General features: G+C 42.5%; 1 protein-coding gene across 1 annotated transcript; it reads left to right on the plus strand.

Annotated features, from left to right (window-relative positions):
* The first annotated feature begins 2,901 nt into the window (after positions 1 to 2,901).
* LOC123480710 (zinc finger protein 211) lies at positions 2,902 to 9,551 on the plus strand. The gene is made up of 3 exons (XM_045203444.3): positions 2,902 to 3,111; positions 5,176 to 5,302; positions 6,382 to 9,551. The coding sequence occupies exons 1-3, from the start codon at positions 3,079 to 3,081 to the stop codon at positions 7,527 to 7,529; spliced, it is 1,308 nt and encodes a 435-aa protein (XP_045059379.1). The 5' UTR covers positions 2,902 to 3,078; the 3' UTR covers positions 7,530 to 9,551.
* The last annotated feature ends 11,170 nt before the right edge of the window (positions 9,552 to 20,721 follow it).

Genomic DNA, 20,721 nt, shown 5'->3' on the forward strand with positions numbered 1-20,721 from the left:
TGAACCAGATATCTTGCCTCTTTTTACCTCTTTCTTTTTCTGTCTCAAGTGCTGCTCTGCCTTCAATTCCAATACCTTCAGTGAACTCAGGAATGGAATTATGTTTTGAGAAAAACTTTCAAACTGATTGATAATTCTAGATAAGGAAGTGCTCAGTTTCATTCTCTCACTTATTAGATCTCATTTTTTTCTGGCCTGCTCCATGTTCCCTGAAATTTTTTTCAATTTAAATTTAACCCTGGCTGGTGTGGCTCAGTGGATTGAGTGCTGGCCTGTGAACCAAAAAGTCACTGGTTAAATTCCCAGTCAGGGCACATGCCTGGGTTGCGGGCTGGGTCCCCAGTTGGGGGCATGCAAGAGGCAACCACACATCGATGTTTCTCTCCCTCTCTCCCCTTCCCTTCCCCTCTTTCTAAAAATAAATAAATAAAATCTTTTAAAAATTTTAAAAATTTATATTTAAGTATAGACAGTATACAATATTATATTAGTTTCAGGTATATGATATGGTGATTTGATATTTAGAGATATTTAAAAATGTTTCACAGGTAAATTGTTCCCCAGCTATTTCTACAGTTTTCAATACAAGACTTTATTATTCAATATTAATTGCTTTCAGTAATTTGTACAATCTGCAAATGTTTTTCAAAGATCATCTCAACTCCCTATGCAGAGCTTGCAACTGAAATTACAGGTGACTTGCTGATTATTTTACACCAAGGAGATGACATTATGGCATCCCAAAACTTTATCTCAGGTTCAGATGCCCCTTCCCACACCTGCACAGGTGTTGCCATGGCACCTGCTGTCTTGGTAAATGTCATTTGGTAAGCGTGTATTTTTTTAGATGGGTGTCAGATTGGTTGACTTGTGTCACTGAAATCTAGGAAAATAAAGACAAATATAAATCTCTCAGATAATGTTTTCTGGGATTGGAACACAAATACATTTCATATATAGTGAGGAATGATGCTTCCTGAGAACATCTGATATCCCACCACTTTGCCCACCTGCTTTAGGGCTGCCTGACACTTCTCTCTCCTCACCGCTTCTGTGAAATCTTTTCATTTTCTCTGACTAAAGATACTGAACCTCACAGGGTTTACTCTAAACTCTTCACAGGCACATACAGACACATACCCAGAAATTAGATGCTGCTGCTGCTGAGCTCCCAGCCCTGCAGAATTGGTCTGGTGTCTGAGCACAGGGTCTGACACACACATTTGGATTTGATATATTTAGTTGTGAACCTGTTGTGCTGCTGTCCGTAATGATCCAGCTCTAAAGTATCTGTCATCAGAAGTGTTGGCACTCTTCCTCCCAAGAGCACACCCGTGCCTTTCTCGTCCTCTTCTTTCCTCTCAGGGAGTACATCTCATAAACTCTAGGGACCTCAAGAGACTTGCAACCAGGGGAGCAGTGGGCAGCAGCTGTTCATCCCAGGCTAACCCTGTCTCCCAAGGCCCCTTTTCTCTGACTTCTCAGTGAGCTGACAGCAGCCCTGCCTTGTCTCACTTCTGTTGCTGTGACTTCTATTTCTCAGTGAGTCAGAGCAGCCGTGCCTAGGCTCTCTCTTGTTCCTTCCTTTGTCCTAAGCCCTTCTTGTTTCACTGTCCTCAGCTTTAATAAACATACTTGTATACTTCTATACAAGGTTTTTAAAATGTGATCAATGAACATTTGTTAAAACACTGAATAAACACGACACCTCAAAATTGCTCTTTTATGTTTACTCTTGTGGCTAGTCTAAATGTACTCTTTTTTAAAAAAAGATTTTTATTTATTTATTTTTAGAGAGGGGTAGGGAAGGAGAAAGAGAGGAAGAGGAACATCAATGTGTGGTTACCTCCCTTGTCCCCCCGACTGTGGACCCAGCCTGCAATCCAGGGATTCACCCTAGACTGGGAATTGAACCTGCAACCCCTTGGTTCGCAGTCTAGTGCTCAGTCCACTGAGCTGCACCAGCCAGGGATACATGTCCTCTTTAATTCTTACCATAAGCTGTTATTGCTCAATGTGCTCATGGGGAAAACAATCAGGGTTTGAAGATGCTATCCTCAGGGTGACCAAAGTTCCAGAAGATTCACATGCTCAACTGGATTCTAGCTCTTCTCAGACTTCCATAACTTACCAAATTTCACTGGGATCTTAAACGTTTTCACCCTTCTCTGATGTTTCCCCAGAGCTTTCTACCACTACCTTTAAAGAACTACATAAACGTTATTAAAAACTTTGTGCAATTTCCATTTCACAATTGTTTTTCAAAAGATAATCTGAAAAAAAGTTTAAAAATAGATTATCTGAATTCCCCATGCAGTACTGTCCCTTCAAAATAGGAGAAATGCTTCCCCCCGCCCCCCAAATGACTGTAATGCTTCCTTCAGGTTACATAAATGAAAGGAACAATAAAATGATGTTTATTAGCTTCTATCTGAGTATGAATATATTTTATGTGTGAATGACTTAATGGACTTAGTGGAGTTCTATTCCATTTGTATCGGTAGTCTCGGGGAGCATCTAAAATATTTTTAATCCTTTGAAGTGCTGAGCTTTATGGGGTCTGAAATAATGTTTCTAAAAACTTTAGGTGATCACTTGCAGACAATACTCCCCACACATATGCGTGTAGCTCTTTTAAGAAGTAGCGAAGCCCTCCTCCCACCTCCCATCTAGCGCCTCTAGATGGTCCTGGTGTGTTTGTGTGTGTTTCGAGGAGCTACGGGGTTTGGATTTGGGTGGAGACACACTTAGACGAGGCCTTTCGAGAGCTGGGAACTACATTTCCCAGAGAACACCGCGCCGCGCCGAAAGGCAGTACAGTTGAGCCAATGAAGGCCCAAGGTAAGAGCGACTCCGTGCGTACACATCACGACGGGGCGGGACTTCCGGCCTTCGCTGGCGGTCATTTTGGCTACTCCGTGGTCTGTTCTGGTTCGGATGGAGGTGCTTGACAGAAAAGGCGCGGGAGTTGTGGTCGCCGCGGCACAAACGCAGGTCTGAGTGTCCGCAACGCCATCCAAGTGACCCGCGACAGTACCTTTGCCGCCGCCGCTCCCTCCCTGCCCCGCCCAGAGTCCGATGGCGGCGGCCGAGCTAGGGCGCCTGGCTGAGGTGAGTGCGCGTCCCCCGCGCCCTCCCCCCTCATCCCACCGAGCCTTGCTGCCTGGGTGCGGGGCTCCTGTCACGTCCTGCAGCCCAGGGCCTGGCGTCCCAGACCGTGAGGGGCTCATGGGTGACACAGGTGTGACGGGGGTTGTAGAGGGTGACGGGCTGCGGGACCGCTGTGTAAAGACGCGCAGGGGCGGCTGAGCCGGGAGGATCCGGGAACCTGGAATCCGTCCTGTGTCCTCTTGGAACAAAGTGTGAGGCGGAGTCACGCCCAGACTGTCAGGTTGGGGGGTTGTACCTCCATTCTGAGGACCCGGGGAGCCATGGATAACCAAGAAGAGAAGAGGAATACGGTCTGATTTAGGCTTTTATTTCTTTTTATAGTAAGTCCTCATTTTATTTCATTAATTTTTATTTTTTATTTTTTTAATCCTCACCCGAGGATATATTTATTGATTTTTGAGAGAAAAGAAGGGGGGAAGAAAGAGAAACATCAATGTGAAAGAGAATCATCGGCAGTTGCCTCCTTTACAGCCAGACCAGGGATCAAACCTGAAATCTACGTATGTGGCCTGACGGTGTGGAACACGCAACCTTATGGTTCACCGGACAACGCTCCAACCCGCCGAGCCACGCAGCCAAGGCTGATTAAGGCTTTTAAGTTTCCCAAGAGCTGCTCAGGGGAAACGGACTGGATTGCAGGTGATGAGGACAGTGAGGCACAGAGAGATGAGTCCTTGTCATAGAGCTAGTGAGAGACAGCAGTGAGGACTGAAGCACAGAGTTTAGTCCTTGAGCCCAAAGTCCCTTGTCCTATAGGGTAGGCCAGAGGTTCAGGGGAGGTTTTTGCCCATTGAAACACCAGTGTCTCAGCCTCTGTGGCCTGTTTCTGCCTACAGGCCCCTGTGGCTGAAGAAGCACTTAATGAATCCTATGCAGCAAAGTGGAGGATGTCCCAGACCCTCACTGATTCAGACCCCACCCATATTGACTTTTGGGATTGTGGTGTTTTAGGAGTCTCTAGCAGCCATTCTCCCAGCCCTTGGGTTTGGGGTCCTGGGAGAAATCCCATAGACTCCGGCTGAGGGTTATATGGAGTAGTTCCCTATTCTGGCCACCAGTAGAAAGAGGTGTAGATTTTCCTGAGGACAGGTGAGAGTAAATATAAGACAGATGTAGAGGCACAGGACCGGTTGAAATAAGATGGATTTACCAGAATTTTGTAGCAAGCTTTGGCAGGATATAGGGTGTGTCAGTCTTGCTGGTGGGTACAGTCACGGCAAATGTGTGAGGATCATGCCTGGTGTGGGTACTAGTGTGGCTGGATGTTAATGAGGGTTAGTTAGGTGGAAAGAGGAGAGTTGTAACTGCTGAGGGGACAAGTACAAAGCTGAAGTAGAAGGGAGTCATGGGTATTTGAAATTCACATATGGTGTGGGTAACTAATGTGGAAATGAGGATTAAAGACAGGCAGAGAGGCCTCCTAAGCAGCATCCACAGCTACCCTGGTGTTGGGATCCACTGGAGGTCTTGAGTAGTACTGGACAATGTTTGAATTTGCCAACTTCTCTCTGGATGCCACGTGTCAAGTAATGTGGGGGAGTTCAGGGAGATGCCCATGGTGAAGGGCAGGGAGTTGGCAATGGCTGTGGGGATGCAAGTGTGGGGTCTGAAGATGTGAGAGAGGTACGTGTAGAGAGAGGGGATGTGAAATAATGGCCCCTGGTACTGGAAATTTAAAGGTGATACGTGACCCCCCAAGGCTGTTGTGCTTTGAGGCATGATATGGAAGGACCTCAAGGAAATTGCCTGAGAGGAATGGATGGGGCCCTGTAGTATAGTCTCTGACCTCAGCTGGTGTCTGTTTGCCTGCAGATGTGTAGTTGCTGAGGGCTGGGTACATTAAAGAACCCTAAGGAGCCAGCAGCGCCAGTTGCATCAGGCCTTGGTATTTGGTCTAAGGTGGGGAACTTGGGAGGAGGATGGGCATGGGGTATTTGTTGGGGATGGGTGGATTGTGGGTCCTTGGGAGAGAAGCTGTGGTTTCATCTGTCCCCGTCATGACAGGACAGTGTGACTCTGGAGGATGTGGTTGTGTACTTCTCCTGGGAGGAATGGGGTCTCCTCGATGAGGCTCAGAGACGCCTGTACTATGATGTGATGCTGGAGAACTTGGCACTTATATCTTCGCTGGGTAAGCCTCTTACACCCACCCCAGTGACCTGGACTAGATTTTTCCTTTCTGCTTTTTCCTAGGGGCTGCTCCATCTTTCTTACCCCCGGACCATGGACACTACCTCTTTTTCTAGTACCCTGTGTAGTGCTATGCTTCCTTGGGTTGGGTTTTTGTACCATCCTCTTCTCTCCCCTGCAGCCCAGTCCTGCTGCCCCAAAGCCTGTCCGGAGAGGATTCTGGTAATTAGTCTTGGAATCAGCTGGGTGGATCTCACCTTGCTTGCCCTCTCCTTGGCTGGGTGACTTTCCAGATCCATGGTACCTGTGTGTCCCAGGTTTTGCTCCCCTCTTCTGACAGTTTTTCATGCCTGCCTGAGTCAGGAATTGCTACCACTGACGTGGGCACTCCTTACATAAACCACCATGAGCTGTTCCTGTGAGACCCTCATCCGAGGTTCTTTTTGTAACATTTAGTTTTCTGTGGACAGTCATGTGATAAGTTGCTGTGGGCTGGTACTGTCCACTTAACTGTCCTGTCTCCTTTGGGACTTGCATTGCCCAAGTCCCATGTAGTTGGTCAACTTGGGTCGATAGTAGAAGAGAGTCCTGGGTGCTTCAGAGAATGGATATTAATCCCACCTGAGAAAGATTGGCTAAATGGGGCCTGGCCCTACTGAGGGAAGACAGGTCCTCCAGGCTGTGTTCACATCCTACCAGGAACCTGTTCAAACTAGTATTTTGGTTCCATTGCTGGTGACCATTCCCATTTTTTCTTCCCCATTCTTGATCCTTGACCAACTTGTCATTTTTACTAATTTGTAGCCCCTACCTACCCCCAACTTTCCTGCCCCTACCTGTTACCCATTCCTCTTTACTGCTGACTCTGCAGTGTTCTCCAACCTTGGTTCACATTTGTAACGGGTGTTGTGCACATATCTTTGATAGTCCTGGAACACCAGTGACTCCAACTCCCTCATCCTGAAACAACCTCATGTATTCATTCTTTGGTGTGTCAGACACATATATACATATTTGTGATGTGGCTGCCACTTGTCCCTAAAGGCAACATGTACTTTACTAATATTTCTCTGTTTTCAGGTTGTTTGTGTGGCCTAGAGATTGAGAAAGCACCTTCTGGACAGATTGTTTCCTTGGAAAGATTGCCACAAGTCAGGACTCCAAAGCTAGATCCGTCAATCCTGACGGCTTCTGTCTCTGAGATGTGTGTTCCGGTCATGGGAGATATTTTGTTCCCAGATGAGTATCAAGGAGCACATACTGGGCAGAAATTGAGCCCATGTGTGGCATGTGGGAAACAATTTTGTTTTAGTGCAAATCTTTACCAACACCAGGAGCACAGTGTAATGAAACTCTACAGCAAGGACATGGACATGGCCTCTGTGAAGAGCTACAGAGGACATTCATCAGAGAAGCATTTCACCTTTGGGGAAATTGGAGAGGACTTCTTTACCAGTGTGGGTCTTTTCCAGCACCAGGCCATTCCCAAAGCGCTACTGAGTATACATAGCAGTACTGCGTGTGGGGAGGTCTTTCATAGTGGAAAACGTCATTATATGTGTGGTGCATGTGGGAAAACTTTCCGCCGCAAACGTACACTTGTTCAGCACCAGAGAATCCACACTGGAGAAGGACTGTATGAGTGCAGTGAATGTGGGAAAACCTTCAGCTACAAGCACTCATTTGTCCAGCACAAGACAATCCACACAGGAGAAAAGCCTTTTGAATGCAATGAATGTGGGAAGGCCTTCAGGTTCAAATATAAACTTGTTGAACACCAACGTATTCACACTGGAGAAAGGCCTTATGAGTGCAGTGACTGTGGGAAAGCTTTTGGATTTAAATCCAGACTTGTTCGGCATCAGAGAATTCACACTGGGGCGAAGCCTTATGCGTGTGCTGATTGTGGGAAACTTTTTAGATATAGCTCCAGCCTAGTTCAGCACCGGAGGGTTCACACTGGAGAAATGCCTTATGAGTGCAGTGAATGTCGGAAATGCTTTAGACAAAACTCCAGCCTTATTCAGCACCAGAAATTTCACACTGGAGAAAGTCCTTATGAGTGCAGTGAATGTGGGAAATCTTTTAAACACAGCTCCAGCCTCATTCTGCATCGGAGAATTCACACAGGAACAAGACTGTATGAGTGTAGTGAATGTGGGAAATCTTTTAGCCAGAACTATAGCTTCATTCAACACCATAAACTCCATACTAGAGGAAGGCTTTAAGAGTGCATCCTCCAGGAGAAAGCCTTCAGCTTACAGTCCACTCTGATCCAACACCAAAAACTTTACCACCCAGATAAGTTTTACGAATTCAGTGTGAGAATTTCACAGATGATAATGAATGGCATTAGACTTTGAGGGCCATGTTCCTTGAGTTCCAAGAATGTGAGTTTTCAGGAATTGCATTTTATGTTCTGACCTGCTCAGGACCCTTGCTAGAATGATGCCAGCTTCTGTGGCAGAAGTCATCTCACTTCTGCCTCCTGGCAGGTTCCCACAACATGTATCAGTCACCACAACATGGTCAGGAAAGAAGGGCACAGTCTGACAACATTTTTACCTTCTTCATGACATTGCTGGTCTTATGTGATATTTTTGATGGACTTTCTACCCTTCCAAGACCAGCCTAGAAACTTTTTGCCTCACATTGTCCTGGATTGTGCAATAAGTCTCAATTGCTTAAGTCACCTTTAACCTTAAGAGTTATATTTGCTGTGTGGGGTAGGTTGAGAACAGAATTGGGCTCTGCCAGTGTGAAGAGGTGGACAGCTTTCTTGAGATCTTCAGAGGGGACAGTATGATGTCAGAGAGTACCTCCTAGTACAGTTTTTGCCTAATCTGTTATGATAAAATAAAAATAAACATTTGGTGTTTGTCCCCAGTTCCTGGCACAGAGGTTCTAAAACCCTTGGAATCCCCTGAGTGAGAAGAGCATCTTTGTATGGTAATGAAAGGACTCAAGGTAGGTGTCAGTAAAAAGCTTCCAGAAGGGCTTTCGCCCCCAGGTTAGAGGGTTAAAACTTTCAGCCCTACCCCTTGGCCTGGTGACACTGTGGATGTGGAGATTGAACTCAGGCACCAGTGGCCAGTGATGTATTCAGCCTTGCCTATTTGATGACACCTTGATAAAAACCTCTAACTAACAGGGTTTGTGCCCTGGCTAGTGTGGCTTAGTGGATTGAGTGCCAGCCTGCGAACCTAAGGGTTGCCGGTTCAATTCCCAGTCAGGGCACATGCCTGAGGTATGGGCCAGGTCCCTAGTAGGGGACACATTGAGGGGCAACCCCACGTTGATGTTTCCCTCTCTTTCTCCCTCCCCCTCTCTTAAAATTAAAATAAAATTTTAAAAAGAGTTTGAGGAGCAGCTGGGTTGGTGAACACATCCAATCAGGAGAGGGGTGTACCCTGACTCCTCCGGGATAGAGGCTCCTACACTTGGGGATTTTTCAAACCTTACTCTATGTGTCTCCTCATCGGCTGTTGACTGTGTCCTTTATAATAAACTAATTGTAAGTCCAGGATTTTCCTGAATTCTTTGAGTAATACTAGCACATTACTGCACTTCTGTGGTGGGGATGGGGGGAATTCCAGATTTGTATTTGGCCTGGAAGAAGTGTGGGTCACTGAGGGACCCCATTTATACCTGGCATCTGAAGTGGAAGTAATCTTGTGGAACTGAGTCGTTTATGTGTGGGATCTGTGCTAACTCCACATAGTGTCAGAATTGAATTAAATGGACTTGTAGGAGAATTGGGAATTGTTGGAATGCATATTTGGTGTCATGAAAAGCCACACACTACTTGGGGTGGTGAACACAACACAATACAATATACAGATGATGCATTACAGAATTGTACCCTTGAAACCTATGTAATTTTATTAACCAATGTCACCTCAATAGATTCAATAAAGGAAAAAAAAAGAAAAAGCCACATATTGCACAAGGCCTTCTGGAAAAGACTGCAGGCATTTGTGATTTGCCAGGACTTTTTGTAGGCCCAAGGATCTGAGGAGGGTGCAGTTGTGACAACCTATAGTAATTTGTCAGTTACAGTGAGCAAAATCAACAGCGCTTGAATTGTGCAGCATGAAATTATTAAAGCCTGATTATCTAAAATGAATCAGGAATATAAAAAGTGCTTAAATCTTTGACTCTGAAATTATTGTGAAATATCTGAATGTTAAAGCCAGTTTAAAAAAATCCTTGTGTCAATAATTACCATTAAACTTGGAGTTAAGCCCTGACCGGTGTGTCTCAGTGGGTTGAGCAGCATTCTGTGAACCGAAAGTTTGTACATGCCTGATCAGAGCACATGCCTAGGTCGTGGGCCAGGTCCCCTGGTTAGCATGTGAGAGGCAACCAATTGAATTTTCTCCCCCTCTTTATCCCTCCCTCTTCCTCTAAAAATAAATTTTTTAAAGAAAAAACTTGGAGCCCTGGCTGATGTGGTTCAGTGGATTTGATCGTGGAGCTGCAAACGGAAGGGTCACCAGTTCAACACTCGGTTGGGGTATATGCCTGGGTTTCAGGCCAGGTCCCCAGTTGGGTACAAGCGGGAGGCAACTGATAGAAATGTTTCTCTCACACATTGATATTTCTCTCCTCTCTCCTTTCCCTCCTCTCTAACAAATAAAAAAATTAAAAAAAAAACCCCACCTATCTTTGTTCATGTTTATTTTTAACAATTTCACAGTTTTCACTGGATGATTCTTGCTTTCCTCTGCCTTCCAGGCTACAATTCATCAGGGTCCTCAGACAAAGAAAAATAATCATATTTGGGAGGCAGAAATCTTCAGGTTGGCCAGAAACAGCCAAGCCCCAAGCCAAGCTTCTTTCACATCATGCGTCATAGTGTCCTTGTCTCATCTTTCATCTCCACCTGACACTTTTCAGACAACTTCACTGTGTTTGCCCCTGGCTGTTCCTACAGCTCTTTCTGAATGAATTAAACACTAGTAATAGCTTCATTTTACAATTTTTTTTCAGAGGTAATCTCAACTCTGTGCAGACATTGACAGGGACAATGACACTGCTATTACAGGTGACATGGTAATTACTTCCCAACAAGGAGATGAGCTCATGGTGTCTCAAACCTTTATCTCAAGGATAAGATGTCCCCTTTGCACATATGCTCCAGGTGCAACCAGCACACCTGCTATTCCAGAAGGCAATGACATGTGGTAAGTGGAACTTCCTTTTAAAAAGAATTTTATAGAAATGTTGCTTAGAAAACGTCTTAAATATGTGTAAATAAAATTTTTCTGGAGTGAGAACCTGGACATAGGCATGTACAGAAAGTATATTTTCTGAGGGCTCCTAAGAATAGAGACCCAGTGTTCCTGCCCCTGAGCTATCTGTCTTCTGTCCTCTGCCTTCTCTGTCATAGCCCTCTGAATTTCCAGGGTTAGGGAGCAGGAACCACCAGGTAATATTACTGCATTAAAACCCTGATGTTTAACTAGATGTAAAGGTCCTTTGGTATTCGCTGAACTTTAGTAGCTGCTTTGAATCTCTGGTTTCCAAAGCCATCACCCCAAACTAACCTGTAGGTCTGTTCTGACCACCAAGCTCCCAGAAAGAGGAGCTGTTGAAAGGGATTGTCCAGCCATTTTCCCAAGAAGTAAGATGAGCCAAACGTAGCTCCTAATCGTGCCTCCGTAGAAAGCAATTTGACCAAAGAAATGAGGGGGGCTTTATTTGTACATGAGCCTCTGTATTTCTTAAGGGACATGTGGGACCAGAATTCACACAACACTCATACCTACATTTTTTTTAAAAGATTTTATTCTCAGAGAGAGGGGAAAGAAAGGAGAAAGGGAGAGAAACATCAATGTGTGGTTCTCATGAACTCCTTATTGGGGACCTGGCCTACAATCCAGGCATGTGCTCTGACTGGGAATCAAACCAGTGACCCTTTGGTTTGCAGATCAGCACTCAATCCACTGAGCCACACCAGCCAGAGATCATGTCCACATTATTTACCTAAACTCTGTTATTCTCACTCCAGCTCAATTGACATATTTAATCAATATTAAAATTCATTTTTTAAAAAATTGTATTTATTTATTTAGAGAGAGGGGAAGGAGAGAAACATCATTGTTTGGTTGCCTCTTACGTGGCCCCTACTGGGAACCTGGCCTACAACCCAGGTATGTGCCCTGACTGGGAATTGGACCAGTGACTCTTTGGTTCGCAGCCCACGTTCAATACACTGAACTACACCAGCCAGGGCAAAATTCCCTTTTTTTAAAGATTTTATTTTTATTTACTTTTTTTACAGAGAGGTGAAGGGAGGAGATAAACATCAATATATGAAGGATACATCAATCATTTGCCTCTCACACTTCTGCAACTGGGGACCTGGCTTGCAGTCCAGGCATGTGCCCTTACTAGGAATTGAACTGGCAGCCTTTTAGTTTGCAGGCTGGCGCTCAATCCACTGAGCCACACCAGCCAGGGCCAAAATTCATTTGTATGATTTACCTTTATTATGATTACCATTCATGAACAATCCTCACATCTCTCATTTGGATTTGTTAATCTTTTTTTTTAAAGATTTTATTTACTTATTTTTTTCAGTCTGTTTTTCAAATTTAATTTTTATTTTCAGAGAGAGGGGAAGGGAGGGAGAAAGGGAGGGAGAGAAATGATGTGTGAGGGAAGCATTGATTGTTGCTTCTCTCATGCTCCCAACTGGGGACCTGGCCTGCAATCCAGGCATGTGCCCTGACTAGAATCGAACCAGCAACCTTTTGGTTTGCAGGCTGGCACTCAATCCACTGAGCCACACCAGCCAGGGCTCCTTTTAAATTTATGCATTTGCCTTACAATTTCTAATGAAAATCATATTTTACATTTATATTGTTTCTTCTCTTCCAAAATGCTTATTTATATACTTTCAAAGTCAGAAGATAACGATCATCTATCTCATTGATTATGATAGGCACTTAGAATATAATTGATTGCCTCCCATTTTACTGTTCTTATGTAAAATAAAATGTTTTCTGTGCTTTGTCTTCATATTTTAATTTTTTCATGCCTTTCATCTTACATAAGTTGTACATATTTTATACTCTAATAAGTCTTTTATGCATTGCTTTCTAAGTACTTACCACAGTTTTCAAAAATATATATACACTCCTATGTGATTTATCTGTTAGGTTCAGGTTTTTCTATATATATACTAGTATATAATGTTTTCTATTTGTCTAAATGGCATGCAGTAGAAATTTAGCTTCATTTTTTCAAATAAGTATGCAAAGATCTTCATATATATTAAATAAACTTTTATTTCCCAACTATTTTTTAAATTCCTTTTAGTCACACTAAATTTCTACTACTTTTCATACATACATATCTTTATTTTATATAGAAAAAGATCTACCTGATTTTAATCTATATATTTACCTGCCTACCTCTCTACACATCAAATACTTCGCAACATTTTATAGACTTTCTTTTCATAGTGTATTTCATTGCCTCAATTTTACTCTCTCATTACTAAGAGCAAGCTTTTTATTTTTAACAGTAAGGCCTTTTTTCCAATAACTTAGAATTAATCTGTTAAACTCAATTTCATTTTTTTCTCCTTTTCCACCAGCACAGGAAACTTGAAAATATTATTTGCTTATGTTACATTGTTTATGCACACTTCTATTTATTTTATGGATTTATTTACAATGGTTTATTTTTATTTAGATTTTTTAAAGTATTTTTTATTGATTATGCTATTACAGTTTTCCCATTTTTTTCTTCCTTTGTTCACCCTCCACCCCCAACCCTCCAACATTCCCCTCCCCCAGTTCATATCCATGGGTTGTACATATAAGTTCTTTGAGTCCTCTGTTTCCTATGCCATTTTTTTATCTCTCCCCGTCTATTTTATGCCTACTAATTATGCTTCTTCCCTGTACCTTTTCACCCCATTCCTCCCTTCCCACTCCCCACTGAAATCCCTCCACATGCTGTCTATTTCTCTGATTCTATTCCTGTTCTAGTTGTTTGCTTAGTGTTTGTTTTTGTTGTTTTTCTTTTTGGTTCATTTGTTGATAGTTGTGAGTTTGTTGTCATTTTACTGTTCATATTTTTTATCTTCTTGTTTTTAGATAAGTCCCTTTAACATTTCATACAATAATGGTTTGGTAATGATGAACTCCTTTCACTTGACCTTATATGGAAAGCGCTTTATCTGCCCTTCCATTCTAAATGAACACTTTGCTGGGTAGAGTAATCTTGGATGTAGGTCCTTGCCTTTCATGACTTCAAATAATTCTTTCCAGCCCCTTCTTGCCTGCAAGGTTTCGTTTCAGAAACCAGCTGATAGCTTAATGGGCACTCCTTTGTAGGTAACTTTCTCATTTCCTCTTCCTGCTTTTAGGATTTTCTCTGTATCTTTAATCTTGGGTAACTTAATGATGATGTGCCTCGGTGTGTACCTCTTTGGGTACAACTTCTTTTGGGACTCTAGGTTTCCTGGACTTCCTGGATGTCTATTTCCTTTGCCAGATTGGGGAAGTTTTCCTTCATTATTTGTTCAAGTAAGTTTTCAATTTCTTGCTGTTGTTGTTCTCCTTCTGACACCCCTATAATTCATATGTTGGAACGTTTCAGGTTGTCCCAGAGGTTTGTAAGTTTCTCTTCACTTTTTTGAATTCTTGTTTCTTCATTCTGTTCTGGTTGGATGTTTACTTTTTCCTTTTGTTCCAAATCATTGCTTTGAGTCCTGGTTTCCTTCCTGCCACTGTTGGTTCCCTGAATATTTTGCTTTATTTCATTTTGGGTATCTTTCATTTGTTTTTTTCATTTTTCGACCAAGCTCAATCAGATCTGTGGGCATTTTGGTTACCAGGGCTTTAAATTCTCCATCAGATAGGTTGGCTATGTCCTCATCATTTAGCTCTTTTTCTGAAGTTTTGCTCTTTTCTTTCATTTGGGCCATATTTCTTTGTCTTGGTGCAGCTGATAAGTTGTAAGGGGGTGGGTTCCCAGGAACTCCCGGGAATTCCTGAGGCAGGGCAACACTCCTTCCTGGGCCACCACAGCGGCGCTGTCTATAGGGGAGGGGCCAGAGAGGGAACAGTGCAGATCGCCTGCTCTAGTGCACTTTTCAATGAACTCTCATGTGAGGCTGGGAGATTCTCTCACTGTAGCAACCACCATATCAACTCTGAGTCTCAGTTTCCCCTTAAGTCAGCCCTGCCTGTGCAACCCACTGCCTCACCAAGGTTTTTCTCCACAGGCCAGTGCGAGTGATCTTCCGCCTTACCGGTCTGGTTGTTCTGATTGATTTTTTCTTCAGTTCCTTGGTTGTCAGAGTTCCATGCAGTTTGATTTTCTGGCACTTCTGGTTGTTTATTGATTTTAGATTGGTTATTATCCTCCTTTTGGTTGTGCAAGGAAGCGAAGGATTTCTACCTACACCTCCCTCTTGGCTGGAACTCCTAGATGTTTTTTTTTAAAGTTGTGCAGTTTCAGTATTTCTTCCACATTTCTGTAATTTTATGGTTGAATTGCATAATTAAGTGTATCATTCATAGTCTTTTTTGCTCATATTTTTAAATACAACACTGTTCCTATAGAAAAATGTCAATTACTATGTTTTAAACATAGCATTTGTGTATGTTGTAAATATTTATTAGTATTGATAAAAATTCATTTTATTCATGCTATTTAGCAATTATGTACCTTCATCCTCTCTGAATGTTAAATATGTGATTTTGTGATTTCCATAATACATACAGAGTTATATTTCCTTTTATTGATGGACTGTGCCTAAACTATATGGAACAAAGAACGGTGGCGTACAGTATTGTGATCTTATTTCTGAACAATTTTTAAGTGATACTAATATTTAACCACTGTGATACAAAAACAAAAAAGAAAAGAAAGGCAAAACAACCAATGTCCAGTAATTTTGGATGCATGAGGTAATGTCACCTTAATGTATTGCAATTTATTTATTTTTGAGACCTGTGATCCAGAGCCCAGATACTACTGCCTATATAGCATTTTAATTTAAAGGTTGTTTTTTATAAAAATTGGGAATATTGCAGAAACCAATCTGACTTTGGTGATATGGTAATACAAGTAAAAAATAGGTAGAGCTGGAAAATACCACCCCACTTGGTTGGGTCTTGTATTCTCCACTTTGTACCTCTACCTATGGGGCTGGCTTTGTCTTTTCTACTTCACTCTCCTGATAATGAAGGCATTTAAGTTTTTATCACTGGCTCAGGAAAATCTTGAGAAGAAGAGTAACATTAAGAGATCTCAGTGGACTCCTATCTGAAAATGACAGGATAAGTAATGCAAAATAAGATATGGTGCTATAGAGAATAAAAGAACAAAGTTGTAGCAGAGAACAAACTCTATATTTGTCAATTATTGCAGTAAATACTTTTCAACTTTAATATGGACCTTTAAAAAAATATCTACAAAAAGCCCTGGTGGGTGTAGCTCAGTGCATTGAGCACTGGTGTGTGAACCAAAAGGTCACTGGTCTGATTTCCGGTCAGGTCACATGCCTGCATAGTGGGCCAGGTCCCCAGTTGGGGGTGTGTGAGAGGCAGCTGATCGATGTTACTCTTCCTCCCTCCTCCTCTAAAAGTAAATAAATAAAATCTTTAGAAAAGTTAAAATACCTACAAAAGAGAAGAGGAGGAGAATACAAACCAAAAGAACCCATCATACAACTATAACTCATGTCAAACTCATTTCATCTGTGAACTTCCCCATCTTCTCTGTAGCAAACATTCATATGTTGTTGGATTGCCCTCTGGACCCATCCAGTTTTGGTAGGCATTAGGAACATGTCACCAATTGGGGTCTTATAGTCATTAAGGATTATTGCCTCACTTTATGTGATGTTCCACTTCTGTTCCCCTTTCCTCTTATTAGGTAGAAGCTTCTACAAAAAAAAGTTTCTTGAGGAAAAGTTTAGATAGAAAAACAACTTAATTCCAGCCCTTTATTTTTCCTTTTTCAGTGTCTTGATTTGGTCTTCTGTCATCTACTAAAGGTAAGATTATTTTTTTTAAGTACGGTTATTAAAAAATAAAAATAAAAATATATTCAGAAAACATGCTTGTTTTAATTCATTAAAGTTACTGTTTGAGTCCTGACTGGTGTGGCTCAGTTGGTTGGGCATCAACTGCCAAAGCAAAAGGTTGCCAGTTTGATCCTGGTCAGGGCACATGCCTGGATTGCAGATTCCGTCGCTGGTCAGGGCACATTTGAGAGACAACGGATCAATGTCTCTCTCTTACATCAGCGTTTCTCTCCCTCTCTTTCACTCTTCCTCCCGTACCCCCCCAAAATAAATAAATATTTGATACTGAAAACGTCCCACACTTAGCCAATGGGAATCCTTCATGTCAACTCTTGGGTCCTATTGACATAACCCCATTGATTTGGGGTGCTTCCTTTTCAAAAAAAATTTTTTTAAGTTATAGTTTACATTCAATATTATTTGTATTAGTTTCAGTTGTACAGCAGAGCCTTTGTTTTCTTGTATGTTGATCAGTTCTGAGATCATATTCTGTACCTTCTATTCCAGGTATGGATTCGTTTATTTCTTCGGGAAGCTGTGATATGGATACATCTTACATGTGTGTGTGTATATATATATATATACACACACACATATACATATAAAATCATGAAATTAAAATACTAGTTTTTACTCACAAGTGCAATAATTTACTCTTATTTTCTCATATTTATTGGTATAGAGTATATGTTTAACCTATAGTGTTTAATGTATTTGAGGTAATTCCCTTTCATTGGTTTAAATCCCACTTGACATATTTAGATTTATTTTTTGTTTACATGCTTGAGTTTTGTATTTTTGCTACTATATATTAGAATGAGTTTGTAAAATATATTTTTAAATATATTTATTGATTATGCTATTACAGTTGTCCCATTCCCCCCCCACTCCACTCCATCCTGCCCACCCCCTCCCTCCCACATTCCCCCCTATAGTTCATGTCCATGGGTCATACTTATAAGTTCTTTGGCTTCTACATTTCCTATACTATTCTTACCCTCCCCCTGTCTATTTTCCACCTTTCATCTATTCTACTTATTCTCTGTACCTTTCCCCCACTCTCCCCCTCCCACTCCCCTATTGACAACCCTCCATGTGATCTCCATCTCTATGGTTCTGTTCCCGTTCTAGTTGTTTGCCTAGTTTGCTCTTGTTTTTGTTTTAGGTGTGGTCCTTAATAACTGTGAGTTTGCTGTCATTTTTACTGTTCCTATTTTTGATCTTCTTTTTCTTAGGTAAGTCCCTTTAACATTTCATATAATAAGGGCTTGGTGATGATGAACTTCTTTAACTTGACCTTATCTGAGAAACACTTTATCTTCCCTTCCATTCTAAATGATAGCTTTGCTGGATAGAGCAATCTTGGATGTAGGTCCTTGCCTTTCACGACTTGGAATACTTCTTGCCAGCCCCTTCTTGCCTGTAAGGTCTCTTTTGAGAAATCAGCTGACAGTCGTATGGGAACTCCTTTGTAGGTAACTGTGTCCTTTTCTCTTGCTGCTTCTAAGATTCTCTCCTTCTATTTAATCTTGGATAATGTAATTATGATGTGCCTTGGTGTGTTCCTCCTTGGGTCCAGCTTCTTTGGGACTCCCTGAGCTTCCTGGACTTCCTGGAAATCTATTTCCTTTGCCAGACTGGGGAAGTTCTCCTTCATTATTTGTTCAAATAGGTTTTCAATTTTTTGTTCTTCCTCTTCTCCTTCTGGCACCCCTATAATTCGGATGTTGGAACGTTTCAAGATGTCCTGGAGGTTTCTAAGCCTCTCCTCATTTTTCCGAATTCTTGTTTCTTCATTCTTTTCTGGTTGGATGTTTCTTTCTTCCTTCTGGTCCACACCGTTGATTTGAGTCCCAGTTTCCTTCGCCTCACTATTGGTTCCCTGTACATTTTCCTTTGTCTTAGCATAGCCTTCATTTTTTCATCTAGTTTTCAACCAAATTCAACCAATTCTGTGAGCTTATTGATTACCAGTGTTTTGAACTCTGCATCTGATAGGTTGGCTATCTCTTCCTCGCTTAGTTGTATTTTTTCTGGAGCTTTGAAGTGTTCTGTCATTTGGGCTTTTTTTTTTTTTTTTTTTTTGTCTTGGTGCTTTTGTTGCTTAAAGGGGCGGAGCCTTAGGTGTTCACCGGGGCGGGGTAATGCTGGTCCGTGCGCTGTGACGCTGTATGTGGGGGAGGGGCCAAGTGGGAGCAATGGCGCCGGCCTCACTCTCCTCCGGATTTCAGTCACTCCCTCCGCTACCCACAAACAAATTGGGCCCCTCTGGTGCTGGTTCCCGAGTGGGTGGGCTTGTGCTCGCCCTAGGCCTCTGTGGGTCTCTCCAACGACCTCTCCTGTGAGGCTGGGAGTTTCTCCTGCTGCCGCCCCAACCCCCACAGATGTTTTCAATCAGAGGTTTGAGGCTTTATTTCCCGGAGCTGGAGCCCTGGGTTACGTGGTCTGCTTTGCTCCCCGCAGTTTGTCCAGGTTTATCTGTGGGCGAATGTGGGGCCAAGGGGTCTGCTACCCGCCACACTGCCTGCCCCGTTCTCTGCCACTCTGAGTCCGGCCCTCGGTTTATCTGTGCGCGAATGTAGGGCCGCAGGGTCTGCTAGTGGTCAGACTGCCTGCGCCGTTTGTCCCACACTCCGCCAGTCTCAGTCCCGCCACGGTAACGCGAGTAAGTCACTTGTTCTTAATTCCCAGTAGGGCGCATGCCTGGGTGGCCGGTTTGGTCCCAGGTTGGGGCAAATACAAGAAGCAATCAATTGATGTTCCTCTCTGATATCAATGTTTCTCTCCCTCTCTCCCTTCCCCTCTCTATAAAAGTAAAAAAATTTTTAAAGGAGGTGTAGCTGCCATGTCAAAGGAACTGCCTTGCACATCTTATGCCTTAAACATTTTTTAAAAATTAATTTATTTTTAGAGAGAGGGTGAGGAAGAGAAGGAGAGAAACATCCATCGACTACTTATTGCACCAGGGACCTGGCCCACAATACATGCATGTGCCCTGACTTGGAATCGAACTAGAGACCTTTGGGTTTGCAGGCCAGCACTCAATCCTCTAAGACACACCAGCCAGGAAGCCTTAAACCTTTTGATGTTAAAACAGGATAAAATGGACTTGGAGAACATTATGCTCATTGAAATAAACCAGTCAGAGGAAGACAAGTAATATATGATTTCACTCATAGGTGGAATCTAATGAACCAACTAAACTAACAAGCAAAACAAAGACAGGCTCATAAATGGGGGGAGGGGAGTATATAGGGAATAAATGGTAGTAGAAAAAATACAATAAAGATTAAATAAAATATATATATTTTAAAAGAATTTATAAAGCCCTGTCACGTGTTTAGGTTTTTCAACTATACAAATTCTCTCTTAAATAATTTTTTTAAAGGAGGGTGGGCAAAATGACCTCTGGGCTGGGCCTATGCAGGGGTGTCCAACCTGCAGCCTTCGGGATGCATATGGCCCAGGATGGCTATGAATGTGGCCCAATACAAAATCGTAAATTTACTTAAAACCTTTTTTTTTTGTTGTTTATCAGTTTTCATTAGTGTTTGTGTATTTAATATGTGGCCCAAGACAACTCCTTTCCATGTGGCCCACAGACGCCAAAAGGTTGGACACCCCTGACCCTAAAGCAACCTTGTGGTCCTAAAACAAAGAACTGTTTGAAAACATAACAAGAAACCAGCTATTATTACTGGACTGATGACTACCTGACTGAAAATTATAAACACTGTCTAGAATTAGTGTCTTTATATTATCTGCACCAATAGCAATGCCTTCTTTCCACTGATGTAATTGTTCCTCTTCCCTTTCTCATAAATACCCCTCGCCTTTGTCTCCCAATGGGAACACTACTTGGGCTTCTGCCTGAATCAGTGCTTCCCAAATAGCTATTGCCATTGTTCTCAAATAAACGCGTTATTCCTCTAACTTTGAAAAGCTTTTTGTTTTTACGTTAGCAAGCAGAAGTACTGCAGGTAGTCACTTGCTCCAGGGAGCCCAACCTCACTCCTTCTCCTTCCATTCCACAGTCCTCTATGGAGACAACTCTTACCACTAACCAAACTGAACGTACCAGAACTGACTTAAAGCTTCCCTCCACACGTATTTAAAAAACAAAGACATAGGAGTGAACTCAGCGATATTTCATGTGGCACTCCGATTTGGTTCCGTAGCTTTGGGACTGAGAGAATACGTCTCCAAACATTTCTTCCACCACTCGAGAGGAGCGAAGTGGAGGGACCACTTCCCAGCACCCCTCGCTGTAGCGGAGGGAGTCGGATTCGGGTACAATCCCGAGCGGACTACGTTACCCAGGAACTTCTGCGGGAGCTATGGTTGGCATTTGTATATGTGCGGGAGGC

The sequence above is a fragment of the Desmodus rotundus genome, chromosome 12, assembly GCF_022682495.2.
Source record: "Desmodus rotundus isolate HL8 chromosome 12, HLdesRot8A.1, whole genome shotgun sequence".
NCBI lineage: Eukaryota > Metazoa > Chordata > Mammalia > Chiroptera > Phyllostomidae > Desmodus > Desmodus rotundus.